The following is a 19,585-nucleotide window of genomic DNA, read 5'->3' as shown; positions in this document are numbered from 1 at the left end:
TATCTTTGTGAATAAGGAAGGCAATACAGTAGTCAGTATAATACTTGGTAATAAAGATCAAGTTGAACTTTTGAGGGTTTTTATCTGGAAGTAAAATCCTCTGACACAATATCTGAAAAGATTTCCATAGTCTGGATCAGTTATTTTATCACAAATGGCGGTCTATATTTTCTACGCTCGTATTCTAACGAAGTACGAATTACATTGAATACCATTGTGTTAACACAGCATAAGCTGTGTGTCATCAAATGTTATCATAGATTTTCCAAGTCTAGGGGTATTGAAGCTATATAAAATCCATGTTTGAATTAGTTAGCTCTACTGGTACCGATGACTCCCATTTAAGGGTCTGAGCTCAGGGACTATATGGATATCAGCTGTCAAACATTAAGAAATTAGTTCCGAGCTGTTACCTGCATTAGTCTTCCCAGCAGGAGCTCAGAGGACTGTCTGGAGAAGTCTAATACCGTCTCCGGTGCAACACAGACGATCATCTCCAGAACCCTCATCAGACAGACGGCAATCTCGAAACATGTGGCACAAATCTTCAGAGTCCGCGCCTCCAAAATCCGCAGTTCGGTTCTCGAAACTTGCTGCTGAATCTAAAATGAGACATTTTTCTTCAAAATATAGGTATGCAACACACTTACTTGGGATATAAAGAAAAAACAATCTTAAAGTCTACAACATTTTACATGTACATTAAATACATGTAGGTTCAAAGTTAGAAGTACCACTAAGAGAAATAGTCATTTCTAAACTTGACCTCTGGAGCCATTTAATTTATACAAACTGTTTACAAAATTACATTGCTTTTTTATTTCCCCCCCATTTCATGCCAACTTCTATTTACCTCTTGCATCAGCCCAATAAACTCTGAAAATGACCAATTGAGTTGATTAATCAATGTGTCCAAAAACCGAGTTGAAGCCTCCTGTTCGGTCAGTAACATTTTTCTGAAGATATTCTGAAGGACTATAGAGGGACACGGCTCTACAATGCAGAGAAAATCATGAAAAGTTCCAAGTATGAAATGCCTGTTTGATGTGTATAAAATCATATGCAGTACTCATTAATGAAACACATTGAAATCACATATACCTACAGTTAGTTTATTATTTTAGTTCAATAGATATTTTATTTAATACAGAAAAGGGTTGAATAACAAGCTATAAGCCTTTATGAGTTGCTAATGCAGGGTTTCCCACAATTCAGGGTTTCCCACAATGCAGTATTTTCAAGTGCAAGTTTCATTACTGAAAGAATACCACAATGTCTCCCATACAGGTAGCAAGGATAGATTGCAGTTTTATTATTGTATTTCAAATGAATCTGAAATTCAAATTTAACACCTATATAATTTACTTCAATGCATTTCCACACTAATTTTCCCTCACAATTCTCTATTTAGCATGTGCTTTACACAGATCTATCTGAAGCACAAACTGAAATCCAACACTAACTTTGTCGTCCAGTGCATGTCAGATTAGAAAGGTTTCACTATATCATATTTTATAAGTACTTACCTTGAAGGCTAGCTGAGCCAAACTCAGTTGGTTGAACTTTGGACGGAACAAGATGAGAAAGATGTGTGTACCGGAATCCAAAACCACAGCCCTGTCCAAGGACACCAAACAGATTATCCATAGATTCAAACATTAATTTTCAAACCAATATGTATGTCTTTATATACAGTAAACATACATTACTACATGTACATGCAGTTCTTATTTTTGCTATGTCCACAGCCACATAAAATCCCTAGAATTTCATACCAGTGGTTTAAAGCTATTTTCATGTAAGCCATATGCAACTCAGCAGAATTTCGCACCCATGGACCAAACCAAAAATAACGATCCATGAAATTATGACTCCATGAATTTAAATACATCTGCAGTACTAGATTGTGGGATCTCAAATCATGATGAATATTACATTCAAAGAATGTATCATAACGCATACAGAAATGTGTTTTAACATATACATGATATTGTAAATTACTACAAAAGAAGCAAGCAATATTTCTGACCTTCCAAATGCGAACCAGAATCCAGTTTGTCTGGGCCCAGGATCTACTCTCATAGGGCGCAATCAAAGATTTCATCATACTCTCTTTGCTAAAGTAGAAAAATGTACAAAATAAAATCCCACATCCTACAGAAAACCAATGACAGAAAACCACTACACGTGAAACACCAGCACATTTGTTTACCTGTTACCATGGTAACATTTTACTTACATTTGTTGTGGTAGACCTTCTAAAGCTTTCAGGGACTTAGGATAACAAATAAAACAAGCCAAAGCTTGCACAATGTTGTCTCTCAGATCTGTAATAAATATATTCTGCCATCAAAATCAAATGCAAGAATAACTGGAGTAATTCTTTTTTACTCCAACACTAATCACAATCATATATGTTGTATTTCAAAACAGCCCTATTCATATATGATAAATTTGAATGGTTAGAAACAGAAATACCTATGACCCCCAACTGTTGCAAGGTCCTATTGACTGTATACAGAGAAAAATATTGCCACCACCCCCCCCCCCCCTCCTGTGGGGATCTGGGTTAGAATAGGTCCTCAGTACTCTTTGCTTGTCATAAGAGGCGACTAAATGGGGCGGTCCTTCCAATAAGACCACAAAAATCGAGGTCCTCTGTCACAGCAGGTGTGGTGCGATAAATATAGAATATCACACTCTAATGTTGATCTCGGACCTGGGATTGGCCCCGAGAGTTGATCTCGGACCGAGCGTCCGAGATCAACATTAGAGTGTGATATTGTTTATATCATATACCTCAAACACAACAAGTTGATAAACATTTTTTTTTTAAATTGGGGGGGGGGGGGGGGGGATTGACCCAAGCATAAATACATGATATACTGTACAACGATATTTGACTATTTCATTCCTTCAGTGAGTTTACTTTAATGGTTACGTTTCCAGTACTATTGGTATTGTGAAACATACTAAAGTCTGGGTTTTGTAGCTTTATTCCATTGCTGGTCACGATAATTGGATGATTAATTATGGGTCCACATCCCCTCATGTGGTCTAGAATTAACTGAACTGCTTGGCTGAGAAACTCGTCATATCTATCGTTGTGTTGTTCATGTACATGTATATTCTATTAAGCAGCTCCTAAGGGCTTGCTAATTGATACTAAAATTGGAAATAAGTGAATTATTTATATTCATTTTTTCGGATTTACCAAACTCGCCCGTTTTCAATATTTCATATAATTTGTAAGAGTTGTAGAACTTTGTTTACGTGGCGTCATCGTATGAACGGGAATGTTTACAGATCTGATGCTGCTATTTCTTTGCTTAAGGAATGCTACCTTATACTGAAGTAAGTTTTTTTTTACCGTTTCCCATCTGTTTAGCATCTATAAGTCGTTGAAATACGTCGGAAGATAATGGTTCTACTTTTCTCATTTTATTGCCAAGTCATTTTAGATTTCAGAAATCGTTTTAAAACAGTTTTCTACATCAAAATTGCTGTAAATTAACATTTTATCTCCATTAGGACCGGGAATTTCTGAAAATGCTTCAGTATTACCCTCCATAATCCTCCTACTGTTTTCTGTCGCCTAGAACGTTGATTGTTTTGAAATGAAGTTAAACGTGTTATTGTTCTAAATAAACAATTGTTACTTGGGTTACCCCCCTTTGCTTAGATACTCGCTACAATTTAGCGCTGTTTTTGAAAACGTTTTTATTTGATTTTTCTGCTTAAATTAAATTTTGTCGTGGAAGAAAGTATTATATTTGAAAAAAATTGTGTCTAACATCATTTTTTCATGTAGTTATGTTAGATTTCAAAAGATTAAAGAAGAAATAGCCATTTGAAATTTGAGGGCGAGACAGCCCCTTGACAACGGGCCGAGACAGAGATATCTCGGCCCTTAGGGCGAGACAGCCCTACCTACTTGCAGCTGTCTCACCCTAGCCAAGATAGGTGTATCAGGGCTGATACACTACTAGGTATATGATATAGATCCCTCCCTACTCAAAGGCCATAAGCGCTGAGCACAGGCCTAACTTTTGCAACCCTTCACCGATAATGGTGATGTCTCCATGAGCGAAAGATTCTCGAGAGGGATGTTAAACAATATATAATACAATACCCCTCCCCCTCCCCATTTTATTTCTGCCCCTTTTGCCCTAAGGGGCTTGTTGTCAGTCGGTGAATTTAAGACTTAGCATTATCTCTCTTTCAACACAACTGTGTTCTGGGCAATTTTAAAAGGAGGCAAAATGGTTTTTCAGTGTAGAAGGATGAAGAGAACATGTAACGAAAATAACTTTGTATACAGTTAACACAGGAAATTTAAATAAAGCTGTAAAGCATTACGCAATCTCATATTACAAGATACAAGTACTGTATAACACACTGTGGTTATAACAATTCAAACATCTTACTCCTTTAAAAAAAGAGTATTTGTTCAACATGCAACAATTGTGGTGAAGCTAAAATCAGCAAATAACTCAGTTTAACATTGAAATCTGTTTTGCCTACAGACCTGTGTTGACAATCCTGGCATCAGCAAAATGTCGCACCAAAAACAGGGCAAATTTTTTCCTCATTTCGTCGTAACCTTGAAAAAAAATGCTTTCGATTACCTTGACTTTGTGATGTTTTCACAGTCTAAGAATCACACAGTGTACAATATTCTACAGTTGTGACATCTTTAAAACTTTAAAATTTTGAGACCCCTACTTACATATAATTGATTTTAAGATGATACTCCTCTACAAATCTCAGTCCTAATAACATTCACAACTGATTTATTGGCAAATCGTAAAAGAGCTTTTTTTTTCAGGTTTACCCTTTAACTCCTCAATGTTGACAATGGGGTGGAAGTATCTGTGAAGGGCATAGGTAGCTCTAATGACACTCTCCACATAAAACTCGGGGGTGTACTGGAACAGCTGACCGTAGCTGGAGGCCTTCTCTACTGTTCTTAGTGCCACCCCCAACAACCAGCCCACATCCTCCTGTTTCCTCTACAACAGTTGTAAATTGGGACAGCAACTTTATTTTCACACCTTCACAGTGTATATAGTGGTATGTGAATACAGTAAAATGCGTTTAGTATAAACACTGATACAATGAGTTTATTGATATAATGAAGTTTTTCTGAATCCCTAACAATATTCCTTAAACATTTCTTCATTTTAAAAAATCAGCTTTAATGAATTCACACATAGTGAATTTACAGATATAACAAACAAATTCTTATTCCCCAAATTACACTAAAACAATGTATTTGTATCCATTTAAAATCTTTTTCACTCTAATGCATGTAATTTATCAGATTTCTCCTTTTTCTTATCTTTTCATCTCTACTGTAGGCCAACTCTAACCCATAGCACATCATTATTCAGCTTGATAAATATTCATGTACACACAGTAATAAGAGTAGAAATCTTTTACAAGGGAGCACATCCATATTCATTAGACTCATTATGCCTTTATGGTTCTTCACATACATGTAACAAATTTTTTTTTTAAAAATCATGAACACAAAAATTCTTATCTACATGAATTCTTTGCCGATTACACAAATGACCCGATAGTTCCACTATTTACATACCTCCATATTTACGAGACTGATGAGACTGTTTGTCATCTTCACTTTTTTCATAAACAACTTTGATATTCATTTCATACATACTATAAATTACTCAAAGCACTTACAGGAGAATACACAACTGAGATCAGCCACGCCATCTGTCGGGCCAGTTCCTCGTACTTTTCTTGGAATACTTTTAACGCTCGCTCCAGCTCCAGTTTCATGTCTGTTCTATCCTCAGGACACAGGTCTAACTTCATCTCTGTGTCCCGTAGCGACGTCACAAATTCTTTGAGATTATCCCTGAGTGAACACATCTGCAAAATCAAACACTACCCTCAGTACATTGTAAACATACATCTATGTATATCTTCTTTTTTTCAAAAATGAACTTTTAAATGAATTTATTTACAAGACAGTGTATGTGTAATATTTCAACTTTGCTAATGACATAACACTTCTGTCATGCATGACTTTCATATTGTATTAATAAGATTCTGTGGAGATTTATTAAACCTTACCTTGGAGATCTGTGCATGTGAGGACAGACGATAAAGTAAGACTATAACATCCAGCAAGTCCATCAAAGAGTTCCCACTGGGCATCTCCAGAGGGGGGTAATCTGAAAAGTGGATATTTCATTACATCTCCAGAGGGGGGTAATCTGAAAAGTGGATATTTCATTACATCTCCAGAGAGGGTAATCTGAAAAGTGGATATTTCATTACATCTCCAGAGAGGGTAATCTGAAAAGTGGATATTTTGTTACATCTCCAGAGGGGGGTAATCTGAAAAGTGGATATTTCATTACATCTCCAGAGAGGGTAATCTGAAAAGTGGATATTATGTTACATCTTCAGAGGGGGGTAATCTGAAAAGTGGATATTTTGTTACATCTCCAGAGGGGGGTAATCTGAAAAGTGGATATTTTGTTACATCTCCAGAGGGGGGTAATCTGAAAAGTGGATGTTTGTTACATCTCCAGAGGGGGGTAATCTGAAAAGTGGATGTTTGTTACATCTCCAGAGAGGAATAATCTGAACCGTATGTACAGCCAGTCTGAAGAGTTGGTTTCACTGTGAAATTCATAGCATATTCTGTTTTATCAGTGATTTTTACACTGAAATTCACAGCACCATTCATCTAGAATTAAAGATTTGAGAGTTCTGTCTTCTTACCCGTGCTGCTGTCTGGATTTCTGACAGGTTTCCCGTCTTTATCGATCTGAAGTCCCTGACATTTATTCACCTCACCTTGTCAATGAAATACATTTATAAAATATCAATTTCAACAAAACTAATTTTTATGAAAATGCAAAAAAAAACCTGTTTTTTACAGTTCAGTATATTTCTGAATTGTGTCTCGAAATACTTTGTCCGTGGTACATTGAACCTGCATTTTTATGTGTTTCTATAACGCACCTCCCAGGACCCTGTTGAGATGAGATACCAGGCCCCCACACCTCTGGAAGTCAATCAGTTCTCTGGAATCCATCCAAAATTCGTGGATAGGCATGAAAGACTCTACAATTAACAGCACAGAAACAGCTAGTTCAAAGTAGATGTCAAGTTGAAATGATAAAGTCGCGTGTTTTTTTTTTTTTTTTTTACCAAATGAGTCTAAAAGCAGTGAATATAAAGGAATTTGATGTCATCAGTGCAGTGTACACTTTAACAGGTTGCTACAGGTGAACCTCACCTTGGCTGGTGACAAATCTGGACGGATCCTCCCTCTGAAAGTCATCCCAATAGAAGCGGAGAGCTTGTACGAGACGGTGGAAAAAACTCAGAGGACAGGTGGTCACTTGTTGAAGCTGAAAATGTATGAATATTGACCACTGCTGAATCTGTACAAATACTGACCACTACTGAATCTGTAAAAATAATGACCACTACTGAATCTGTACAAATAATGACCCCTACTGAATCTGTACAAATACTGACCACTACTGAATTTGTATGAATGAAAATGTCTTTTTTTATTTACATAGCCACAAATACCACATAGTTATCTCCCTTTTGCACAGGTACTGAGATATCTGTTGACAAGGTCTTCAAATATCTTGTCACAGATTGGGAGGACAATAGCAGGGATTACGTACAAATTCTCTAATAATGCACATAATGCCAAATATTTCACATTGTTTTAAGATGCTGCTATCTGATTGAATATACCAGTACGTGCTTCAACATGTTAAGACAATCTGTGTACTCAATCTATTAAATAAACTGCTCCCCACCTTTCCAAGTCTGTTGTTGCTTTTCAGGTAGGCTCTCAGTTTTTCTATAAAGATCATGCGAGACGTCTTTTTCTGTAAGCAAATGAATATATACATATATCATTAAAGATAACTCTATAGTAAACTAGAGCTAAAGCAGTAAACTTTATACAGATACTGAGATTAAAATTCACAAATCTTTATGGGAAATAAACGGACTATGTCAAAGTTCACATTTGATTTCAGCAGTACTGTCTATAGGACAAGAAGAGAATCGGTTAAACTGGTACTTACTTCAACTGGGTCTGAATGAGTAAGCAGCACTTTGAGAATTTCAATCTGAACGTCTTCCAGTTCTGCAAAATTCAAAGTTATTTGTCTCCTGACATGCCACTTTTCTGTGTGTGTGTGTGGGGGGGGGGGGGGGGGGGGATTACTCATCATTAATATTTTGCAGTGAATGTACAAAAACAAGATAACATTAATAATATGCTCAGATTTACTTGAATAAAACACATATGGTAAAAAATATACCTTGCTTCGATGCTATTCAAAGTTCAACAAAATTTGGACCAGTATTTATTTAAAATCATTAACATTGACAAACCTGAAACTAGAAAATGTCTTTATTTACCTTCGACCTTCACCCTGAGATCTTGACAGTAACTTTTGTATCGACGCTGAAGGTCTCTCTCGGAGTCAGTGGATGGGGGCAAGGGATTTTCTTCATCCTTAAACGAGGGCAAAATCAGTCAATAACCTGGTTTGTTTCAGGAGAATTTTATTCAGGCATATTTCTACTACTACACTGTAAACTCACAAAAATGAATATCTTGTTCTAACAAAATTCAACTTACTATAAAGCATTACTGTCGTATCATCATAATAGAGGTCTACAAATGTTCTCAGCAGTGTTCACAAATAAAGTTTCTTAAGAGAACAAACAACAAAAATATAGTCCACTGGAAATTTCTGCATCTTCTAGTATATAATTGTATTCATTGTACATGTATCATCTTGTAGTATATAATTGTATTCATTGTACATGTATCATCTTGTAGTATATAATTGTATTCATTGTACATGTATCATCTTGTAGAGACAAACACTGGAGTGGATGTAGTTGCTGTACATGTGGAAATTTATGTCAGGGAATTATTGACACTAAATACGTAATTACAGGATTTTTATGTAAATTACTCCCAAACGTACTATTCCCATAATTATGTAATATATTAATTGATGATACTGACAATTGCTGAGAGAATGGTTTGCAACATAAATACACATAATTAACAACACATGCACATTTCCACATTCACAGGATACCGACACAGACTCTCCTCACTATCACTTAAACACAAACATGAATGGCAGAACTTGGACCCCAACTATTTATGAGGTCCAGTAGTATTCTAAAGATGTTTTTTTTTTCCCTTACATCAACCAACTAGCAGTTTCCTTTAAATGAGCCACACAAAAAAATGGTGAGTTCCTGTTTTTCACACATCTGACAATACCAATATGTGAGAAGCATAAACAAACCAAAGCAGAAATATCAGGGCTGGCCACCAGGTTTTCTGTAAATTTACATTATCTGTGTTACATTATGAGGACCAGTTTTGTAAATAAAACTTACATTTTCTAGAGTGGCCCGCCAGTTTTTCTGTAAATTTGCATTGTCTGTTACATTATGAGGACCAGTTTTGTAAACAAAACTTACATTTTCTAGGGTGGCCCACCAGACAGTGGGCACCAGATCTTCTAGTCCTGCATCATCTGGAGGCTTCACATGCATAAACACCGGGAACTTAATCTTATCAAATGTGCTTTCTGTTAAGGAATCCATTGTGAAACAACACATCATTGCCCTGCAAGTCCTCTTCCCAATAAAATAATATAGACATTTCCCTTCATCCATATTACAAAAGATTTCTTAACAGAAGTGTAAGGTTGATTGCCTTTGATTAAGGATATAAAACGTTAAAAAGGAGGTATCTCCTGGTCTGTGCGTGTTGTAAAACTCTCAGAGTCAAATCCAGGTACGTTTTCTGAAAATATAACAATGATACTTGATTATATAATAATTCCAACGTTATTTATTACAAATGTTTTGATTGGACAAAAATAAAGCTGAACAAGAGTTTACAAATCAATAAATCCGAAAACGCAATGTATTCATACACGCCTGAAAACAAATAACATAGTGTGGGGAAACTATTAAAATTTTTGCAATTGTTAATAAAGTGAATTAATTGGAATTATAAGAATTCGGACATTTTTATTCAGTTTGTGAGTAAAATGTCCGGAGTTTACACATCAATAAATTCTTCAAAAAGAATGTATAATCCTCTAATAAATCCACTAATAATTAATCACACTTGGTCACCTCACACTTTACTTGTACGTGTATTTTTTCATTAAATGAAGAGTTTACAATCTTAAGAATTCCCTTTACATGACGTTACAGATTATCACTTTAGAATTAAACAGCTCTGTGTATTAAAGTACAAACATATTGGATGGCAATTTATTAAGGAAAGCCTCGACAAAATTGGGTCTGTAATTTGTATTTTTATAATACACACTCATAGCACAGTAAAACACGTTTATAACGAACATGCTTAATATAATGAATCAAGCTTATTGCAAAGTGATTTATTCCCCTGCATGAGGAAAATAACGAAACAATTATTGGAAATATCCAAATTTTGGTTATAACGAATGGTTTTCGATGAGATTCGCTATAACTGTGTTTTACTGTACTACAAGATATTTGTAGACTCTCTTGGGATAAATCACTTTAAAATTTGTTCAGCTCTGCATGAATCTTAGCTACTAAATAGAATCCAACCCAAACAAATCTAATGAATGTGCATGTTACAGTACTGTACAGGATGTGAAACAAACCGTTACCTGTGATGAAACAAACTGTTACCTGTGATGAGAAATCTGAAGTACATGGAGACGTCTTGTAGAAGTTATACAATAATGAGGTCATCATGTTGTCTATGCACGGCTTTATCTCATGATCCTGAAGGATAAAATATTTGGATGTTTTCTATGGCTGTTCAATTTGGGATTAGACACAATTTTATATCTGAGGTCACTGCGACCTAGTTTTAGATTGCTCCATACATTCCCCCCATTGTCCGCTCAATATCTTGAGAATACTTTCCTTGAAAGACATTAAACTTGGTACATTGGTTTTACCTAAGGAGTAGATGACCTACATCAATTTTGAGATCACATGGTCAAAGGTTAAGGGTCAAACTAGACATGACAAAATATTGTCTACTAAAATCTTGAGAACCATTTGCCCGACAGATATAAAACTTGGTACACTGACTTCTCTTAAGAAGTAGATAACCCCTTATTGATTTTCAGGTCACAAGGTCAAAGGTCAATACCCCGTATATTTCACTACATACTTTTCTTAATGAAAAGTTAACACTTTTCAATATTGCCACATGGGGGCATATATCTTTCGAAAATATTTCTTGTTTTGTATAAATCTTTCACTTCATCCAACTTGGGAATTAGTAAAATTTAATATAGAATTGTTAAATTAAGCATGATTGTCGACCTACATGAAATGAAATTTGGCAAAATGATAGTGAAAACCTTCTTGCAACTGGCCTTCATATATGATTGATGAATATTATAATATGACATCATCAGGTGTGAAATCGTAAAGACTGAAAATGAGTTGTCAGTATCTTTTTATAAGTACACGAAAGTTTTCGAAATACTGGCAAAGTACGAAGACAAGAACATGCATGATTGATAAAACAAGGGCAATGTATTATAATGCCCAACATTTTAAATAATATTACAGTCTTTTCAATTCATGAATACTGCAAAAATACTTCAGAAATGTTTGAAGTTTACAAATAGTTTATATATAAAAGTCTATGCATTGTAGTTTTTATAAACCCAGATATACACTCTAAAATTTCTTAAAGCTATCTTCCCGCGATTTCAACATTAACTGTGTCCCAGTCTCATCCATCCTCAGAAGCTGACATAACCATCATCTATTCAACAATTAAAATAAAACTGCTGAGTAGCCTTCACTTCGGCGATGTAAATGGTAAGGAGACAAATATTTACAATGTATCATAAGATCACTTCAATATCAAATTCTCTAGAAACTGTGAATGTAGTCATTGAAATAAAAAGACTCTTAAATATTATTGATTGACTTACATATAAAAGTCACAGAGGAAAATTTTGTCTGTGTCTTTTACGATATACAGTCTGTCTGTGTGTCTTACGATATACAGTCTGTCTGTGTGTCTTACGATATACAGTCTGTCTGTGTGTCTTACGATATACAGTCTGTCTGTGTGTCTTACGATATACAATCTGTCTGTGTGTCTTACGATATACAATCTGTCTGTGTGTCTTATGATATACAGTCTGTCTGTGTGTCTTATGATATATAGTCTGTCTGTGTGTCTTATGATATACAGTCTGTCTGTGTGTCTTATGATATACAGTCTGTCTGTGTGTCTTATGATATACTATCTGTCTGTGTCTTATGATATACAGTCTGTCTGTGTGTCTTATGATATATAGTCTGTCTGTGTGTCTTATGATATACAATCTGTCTGTGTGTCTTATGATATACAATCTGTGTGTCTTATGATATACAGTCTGTCTGTGTGTCTTACGATATACAGTCTGTCTGTGTGTCTTATGATATACAATCGGTCTGTGTGTCTTATGATATACAGTCGGTCTGTGTGTCTTACGACATACAATCTCAACACATGGTCAAAGCGTAAAAAATAAAACACAGTACACATAATTATATTTCACATAATTCTTAGACCTATGCAAAGTTTGAACAGGTATGCTTTGAAGTAAATGGCATACCATACATACGTACTGTTTGTGGACTTCCAATATATTGTGTGGTATGTGGCATTTTCCTGATTCAACACCTCTTTTATGTATATGATTACAGATAAAAAGATAATAGAAGTTTTCTTATTTGAGCACAGCCATAAATCATTACTACTATTTCATCGCCAAAGGTGCTAAAGCACGAATCCCAATAAAATAAGTAGGCACCATCTCCGTAACATGAGTATGTGCATGTATCATTACTTAAGCTGGAACTGACCTGCATCAGAGACCACATGAGATCTAGGAGCTTGATGATCTGGGGGTTATTTCTGCTGGTGTCTGAAGTCATGGCACAAAACTTTAACATCAGTGGAAGCAAACAACATTCCACAACATAGGGACCCTTCTGAAAAAAATAAAATGTTTCATTTCCTTGCTCTAAAATTTGTTAAATTTACCCCATTTTCCATGGTGTGAATTCATTATTTCCTCTATTTTGTCTTAAGGTAGGTAAATACTATTAGAAATTTCTGTCAATCAAATTTTTTTTTCATTTAAATAACTTTAACAACTCATAAACTAACTAAAACACCCATATTAGACATACCTTTGCGGGTTTATTTTTATACGATGTGCTACAGAGCACATATACCCCCAAATGCAAAAGCCAAATTTTAACACAAGAATGCATGATCTCATGTTTTATTAAAAATATGCACCAAAGCACATCATATTAAGCTATAATATATAAAAAGCAATAGCTATTCATTTACTGAGAGAATTTTTAAAGATATTCAATTGAAAACATACGCAATTGCTGTTTAATCTGCTCACATCCTTCAGAAAAAAATCACAGAATATCGCAATTTTGAAAAATTCTCAAAATCTAAATTGTTTACATGCCAGTTTTTCTTAAAAAATATGTAGCATTATATCTAAGGTTAACAAAAAAACATATTTTACCATAGTTGACCAGAGATATTTCGCAAAATGGTCTCTTCAGTACGTAAACCCCCATTTTTAAATTTAAGTTTTACAATTATTCTTTGCACACTTTGAAAATAGTAAATTGTAACAGCAAATACAGTCTTAAAATCAAGATTAACAGAATATGACAATATATATATATGTAAAACATACTGAAAATTGTGTCCTACCAGACAATTAGAACACAAGAAGGGGGGGGGGGGGGGGGGCGTCCCCCACCCCTTTCCTTTTTCTCACAATTTTGTGTGTGTGTGTGTGTGTTATTCTTTTTTTGTTTGGCTATCAATCATATCATACATGAAAATACCTACATGTTATCTCATACTTATAGAAAAAATGAATATAGTGTAACATATGTGTAGATTCTAGCAACTACAGCTCATGTACAAATAATTTTGTTTCTTGAAAGTACTTGTGAAGAAGAGTTCAAATATTCAACAGCTTTGCTGATGATTTTCTGAGGATTTATAATTCTGGGTTTCTTTGAACCAAACACAAACTCACTAAAAACAGTTTGAATTCCACTGTGAGGGTCACGCCTATGTATGATTTTAAACTTGTTCAGGCTTAGATTGCAAGCTATGAGCCTTTTAGAGATCAACGTAGATATTACATTGCTTTGTACCATTGGAACTAGTGCGGACTTGATACTATAATAATTCATGGTAAATATATCTAAGATTCACATTTGAATGCTAAATTTGACTCGTACAGTTTTCGTAAACTACAAACATCGGACAAAGAAGTTATAACTGGAACTTTCTAGTCGGTGTTTAAAATTTAAAACCGGATACGTAAAAGCACGTACTTTCCTTAAGCTTCCAAATACTTAACTTAATTAAGGGAACCCATCTATTTCCCAGAAAAGAGAATGAAAGCACTAAAACAAGCGTTTTGATAACCAATGCATGCCTCACCATTATGTAACACTACTATATATATGGTACTTGAACATCACCTCAGATTTCATTTTGAAGAGACAGAAACAAATGAAAATCATGTTAAAGCAATGCGCAAGGAAATCTACAAGACACATGTAAAGTACATGCATTTCTAACAACGAATGACATCATTTGACAAATTGATAATTACCAACAGAGGAGCAAGTTTATCAAATATATGAGCTGAGATCAGGATGGCTGTTGACTTCTTGCTTCGATTTTCTCCTAAAGGCAGAGGGGGGATGTTGGAGCCATCTTGTACGATCCCACAGACATCCATTAAATGCTGAAATAACAATTCCACAGACATCCATTAAATGCTGAAATAGGCAAAATATCAACAATCATCATAAAAATATGAATTCAAGGCTTTCATATGAAATCCAGCACTGTATGTTTATTTATGTAAAAATGTGTTACAACTCAAAACTAAACTGCAGATTCATTTTCTACTATTTAGATCCAACTCTTTCAGTATCCAGTATGCATTGAGCTTGCCTAATGACTAATACTAACTAAATTAAGAATCTTTCATTTCAAAATGAAGACATATTGGTAAATTTTCAAAATTGCTGGGTGGGTTATGACCCATTATTTGGAATCCAAATGTCTGGTCTTAGCGTGTGACAACATTTTCAAAGTTTTGTTGAATTATAATCATATCACACTAAGACTTCGTTGCTATTTTTGTAGTAACTGAAATTTCAAAAATTAAAACAATTTGAACTTTTTCTTCCTACTTTCATTGAAAGTAGTCATAGATATTGTTTTATTTCTGTGTCTGGTCATAGAGAAAATCAAGATTCAAACAAACTCCACTGGTGTGTGGCAAGAATAAAATTACGGATCCACCCCATTAATTTACACGTACCTTATCCTCTTGCACCAAAGTATTGACTAGTTTCTCCTGCCATCCAATCAGAAGCTGGCCCTTGAATACATCCTCCTGCGGTACTGCTTGAAGTGGCGCATAGCCCTCAATAGGATAACGCAGGGGCGTGGCTCCAAAGTTGGCTCGAAGATGTTCATTTCTGGACAAACTGACTGCTGGGAAATAGGCATATCCACTTCCTGTTTTTACGTTTGTAAAAGCTTCCCCCATCGATTTTCCATTTCTGAAAACAAATATTACACTCAAGATCAAATCAAATAATATGTGGCTATATCATTTTAAGAAAGACTGAATTTTTATAGCTATTGATAAAACAAGTTTTATACTCTTTCTCAATATCACACCATGCCATGAAATTTGTCTGCAGAAAAATAAATTCAAAAGAAGCCTCTGTAAACAAGCGAATTTTTTTGGTATTTGAAACAAGCCGAGGTCTATACATACCTGTAGAATGTCATGGTTTTGTTATCGCAGTCCAGCGCACACGTGATCACATCCCCAGCCAACCAAGCCTAATACAAAACAAGAAATCATGACAGTCCTGACAAAACTCAGTCACTACCCCACGGAGTGTAAAGTTTCTGCTTTCAATGATATTTACCATTTACAAACAAAAGATAGCAATCCCATGACAACCATAAAACAATATGCGCCTCTTCTTTGAAAGGGGGGGCACAGTGCTCCAAGTTGCGAGTAAAACGGTTGCATTTGCGACCAGAAAATCGATTTTGCAACTAGAGATTATATCTAAGTCGCATTTTTGCGAGTGGAAAAAAATTGGGCATCCAGTAAAATATTGTAATCGGGATCAGAAGTCTGAATAAATATGTTTCAGTCTTGGTCAAAACAGTATTTGAAAGCAATCAAGATGGCGGTAAAATGAGGGTTAAAGCACTTTTGACTTAGTAAAAAGTAGAGGCCTCGGCCTAGTACATGTAACGAAGAAATTCAAAAATCACACAGAGAAAGTTCTGCATTTAAAGATGACGTAGCTGTGTCTAAAGAAAAATGCAAAAGTAAAGGAAGAACCCCAATCCTAATGGCTCAAGGAATTTTCATGGTTGATATACAGAGATTGCATGTAAAATTTGTGAGGCCAATCAGCCAGCAACGTCCACCATTTCTGGATACCCATTGTCCTCAGACATGCGCACCATACTTATGAAATACCGCTGGAGATGGATTGGGCATGTCTTAAGGAAACCCATCAATGACATAACTAGGGTCTCACTTCAATGGACTCCAGAAGGAAAAAGAAAGCAAGGCCGTCCAAAGACTACCTGGAGGAGGACCGTTGAAACAGAAATGAGAGAGATTGGCATGACCTGGGGTGAAATTGAAAAGACTGCTAAAGACAGAGAGGAGTGGAAGAAACTAGTCCTTGCCCTATGTGCCCACGGGCGCAACAAGGACTAGGAGGAGGAGGATTGTCCAATTTCACCACGACCTGGTGTACATCTTTCAAATGTGGAAGTGTGACTATTCATGGTACTAAGAGACATGTCTTGTCCGTGACTGCATTATTAGCAGTAAGTCGAGAGGGGCAACAGTTGTTGCTAATTTTCACAGACAATTACAAACTCAGGAAGTAGTGTTCTTATTGATGCTGATACTGATTGTTCAGCAAAAGATCCAACAAAAGTAGAAGCTCTTATTCGCATAAGCAGTGAAGGCCCACTTATTGAGGACTTTAAAGTAAATCCTTGTTTGAAACGCTGGGTTTTCTTCCCCAGAAGCATACTATAAAATATACAAGATGGCCCAATGCAATACAACTTTGCCAGAGTAAATACTTGACTTGTTAGCATCCAGCATGTTTCACAGCACATTTCTATTCAATTTAAAATTAAAACAAACAAAACGCATACATGGGTGTATATTTTTTTCTTGAAAGATATTCAAATTAAAAAAAACTTGTAGGTCTTATTTACAAAATCTTTTACCATGGCGAGTAGAAATTTTGAACATGGCGACTAGAAATTTGAAAATGGCGACCAGAAATATTTCTAGGTCTATATGGCTGAATTTACAATAAAAATCAACAGTCACACAATACACAATTATAGACCAATTACAGAATAATTACCTACAAAGCTTAAGAGTTCACATGTTATATTTTCCCATAAGTAAATACATGTATATGTTAGTAAATACATTTATATATTTAAAGTGTTTCCATAAAATCATGCCCTCAAATAGAGAAAATTGTAGACCAGTAAATATATTTTGAGATTTCTAACAGTTACCTCTCCATATTTCTGGGTCCTGATGTTCCACTTCCGGAGTCGGCTTCCATCATAGGAGTACGAATCCTGTGTATCGCCTACGCCTTCTTCAAATGAGAACTTGCATTTTATTGTACACCAGCCTAGCTGCATCACACCCTTAGACCACAGCATGACCTCATACATCCACTTCCCTGTCAAAAAAACACAATTCAAATACTTAAAGTTAATAAAACTAGGGGAAGTCAAACATCCTGATTGCCTACATATAAAAGGTTTGAATAAATCTGCTTCTATGACATATCGACAATGTCTGTGGCTAACAATGTTTAATGCATATAAATTTTGTTTATTTTGATTTGATTTTGTCATTTCCACATACCTCTATATACGCAGCAGTTCGCCCTGACTGTGCTGAAATTACTGTGACTTGTTACCTGTAAATACACAAGTCTCTTAGACCAAGTACCAAAATCAAAACTGAATTCAACTGAACGGATAACCTTTATTAACACATAAAAAAGACTTTCCTTGTTCATTCTACACTGACAATGTGAGACCTTACTTCTGCAATGAACAAATTTTTTATCTACATGTACATATTTAGGGAGGGGGTGGTGAATTGATGATACATATAGTTAGAACACTTTCTTATTCTTAAACATTGCTAGATAACATTTTGTCAGCCCTGTAATTTCAAGGTATATTGTAGTCAAGAAGTTCATTTAAACAATGTCTCCACACTGCAGAACTTACTGCCAGTTGATCCGACTCTAAACGTAGACCCATTGTGCCGACAATTGACTTCTGATCGAATACAACTTCTAACGGCCCAATTCTTCCATCTAAAGGGGCCAGTATATCTGAAAGGTAAAACACAAAGTAATCTTCTCATCATGAAATCCTTCACTTAAAAAGTCCTAATACACAGATCAGCAGAAAAGAAGCTTTGTATAACACTCATTACAACTGTTAAATCTTCCTTACATTTCAAGTCTGAGTGCAATTTGTTATTAATTCTAAAATGTCGTCTTTGGTATACAAACTTTTCTTCTTCGATGTGGAAGATGATTTTTCTACGACCTCGGTAATCATCTCATCCATATTTGATTGAAGATTCTCCAGTTCCAAGCTCTGTCTGAAAGTCGTTCAAACAGCAAATTGTAGTGAATTTTACATCAAAACATATTTTATACAAAGAAAAAATGAGAGGAGATAATTGATTTCTGAACAGCTAAGAAACATATCTCTTAAAATATATGGGGCAAGCTGTGCATATCTATGACTGGCTGATAGCAATAGACTTGTATGTAACCGGTGCAAATCTACAGCTAATGAAAATGGTTTTATGGACAAGAAATGTACAGTCAAATCTTGTTATTTTGAACTCGATGGGACAGAAAAAAAAACTTTTAGATATCAAAGGATTCGAGATATCCAGGACAAAATACTTAAAGAATAAGTGGTTGGGACTTCCAAATCACTTCGTTATATCCATGGTATTCGAGATATCAGTGTTTGAGATACCGATGTTCAACTCTATGTTGATGTTGATAAGAATGTTTCAGATTTTTCAATGATATACGGAATAATACAAAACAAACTTTACATAGGAATGTGTACATGTGTGTATTACAGAAAGGATCTGTCTCTCCAATCTAAAGTAGTGGACATGACTAAATAACACTCAGACACACAAATTCACCTGGGTTTAGCACTTGCTTCTTCTGACAAAGTCATCTCTGAAAAAACATGCTGTAGCAGATCATACGTCTGTGAATCTGAAAATTGAAATAAGCAGACATTATCAGCTGCAATAATTTAATTCATCTCAAATGCATATTATTTAAATCATCGTGTTCTTACAATTTTATGGAAAACCAAAAT

The 19,585-nt window shown here is 35.2% G+C and overlaps 1 protein-coding gene across 2 annotated transcripts in view; it reads right to left on the bottom strand.

The window, feature by feature from the left end:
• LOC125653819 (E3 ubiquitin-protein ligase RNF123-like) overlaps window positions 1-19,585 on the bottom strand; it is a 35,599-nt gene that overhangs the window by 13,839 nt on the left and 2,175 nt on the right. Inside the window, exons 2-28 of one of the 2 annotated variants that reach the window (XM_056143564.1) lie at window positions 19,404-19,479; window positions 18,745-18,836; window positions 18,455-18,561; window positions 18,081-18,135; window positions 17,720-17,892; window positions 15,918-15,985; window positions 15,453-15,696; window positions 14,733-14,867; window positions 12,931-13,059; window positions 10,738-10,833; window positions 9,777-9,850; window positions 9,523-9,625; window positions 8,434-8,530; window positions 8,094-8,155; window positions 7,821-7,892; window positions 7,280-7,394; window positions 7,003-7,104; window positions 6,760-6,834; window positions 6,103-6,203; window positions 5,707-5,898; window positions 4,835-5,012; window positions 4,529-4,603; window positions 2,240-2,327; window positions 2,030-2,117; window positions 1,527-1,617; window positions 854-993; window positions 414-602 (exon numbers count right to left, since the gene is read on the bottom strand). In XM_056143564.1, coding sequence (XP_055999539.1) covers window positions 414-602; window positions 854-993; window positions 1,527-1,617; window positions 2,030-2,117; window positions 2,240-2,327; window positions 4,529-4,603; window positions 4,835-5,012; window positions 5,707-5,898; window positions 6,103-6,203; window positions 6,760-6,834; window positions 7,003-7,104; window positions 7,280-7,394; window positions 7,821-7,892; window positions 8,094-8,155; window positions 8,434-8,530; window positions 9,523-9,625; window positions 9,777-9,850; window positions 10,738-10,833; window positions 12,931-13,059; window positions 14,733-14,867; window positions 15,453-15,696; window positions 15,918-15,985; window positions 17,720-17,892; window positions 18,081-18,135; window positions 18,455-18,561; window positions 18,745-18,836; window positions 19,404-19,479 — 3,017 coding nt within the window. The remainder of the gene's footprint in view (window positions 1-413; window positions 603-853; window positions 994-1,526; window positions 1,618-2,029; window positions 2,118-2,239; window positions 2,328-4,528; window positions 4,604-4,834; window positions 5,013-5,706; window positions 5,899-6,102; window positions 6,204-6,759; window positions 6,835-7,002; window positions 7,105-7,279; window positions 7,395-7,820; window positions 7,893-8,093; window positions 8,156-8,433; window positions 8,531-9,522; window positions 9,626-9,776; window positions 9,851-10,737; window positions 10,834-12,930; window positions 13,060-14,732; window positions 14,868-15,452; window positions 15,697-15,917; window positions 15,986-17,719; window positions 17,893-18,080; window positions 18,136-18,454; window positions 18,562-18,744; window positions 18,837-19,403; window positions 19,480-19,585) is intronic. The other variant, XM_056143565.1, reaches the window with a different exon arrangement.

The sequence above is a fragment of the Ostrea edulis genome, chromosome 7 (assembly GCF_947568905.1).
Source record: "Ostrea edulis chromosome 7, xbOstEdul1.1, whole genome shotgun sequence".
NCBI lineage: Eukaryota > Metazoa > Mollusca > Bivalvia > Ostreida > Ostreidae > Ostrea > Ostrea edulis.
The sequence above is the reverse complement of the archived record's forward strand: the minus strand, read 5'-3'. Positions and strand labels throughout refer to the sequence as shown.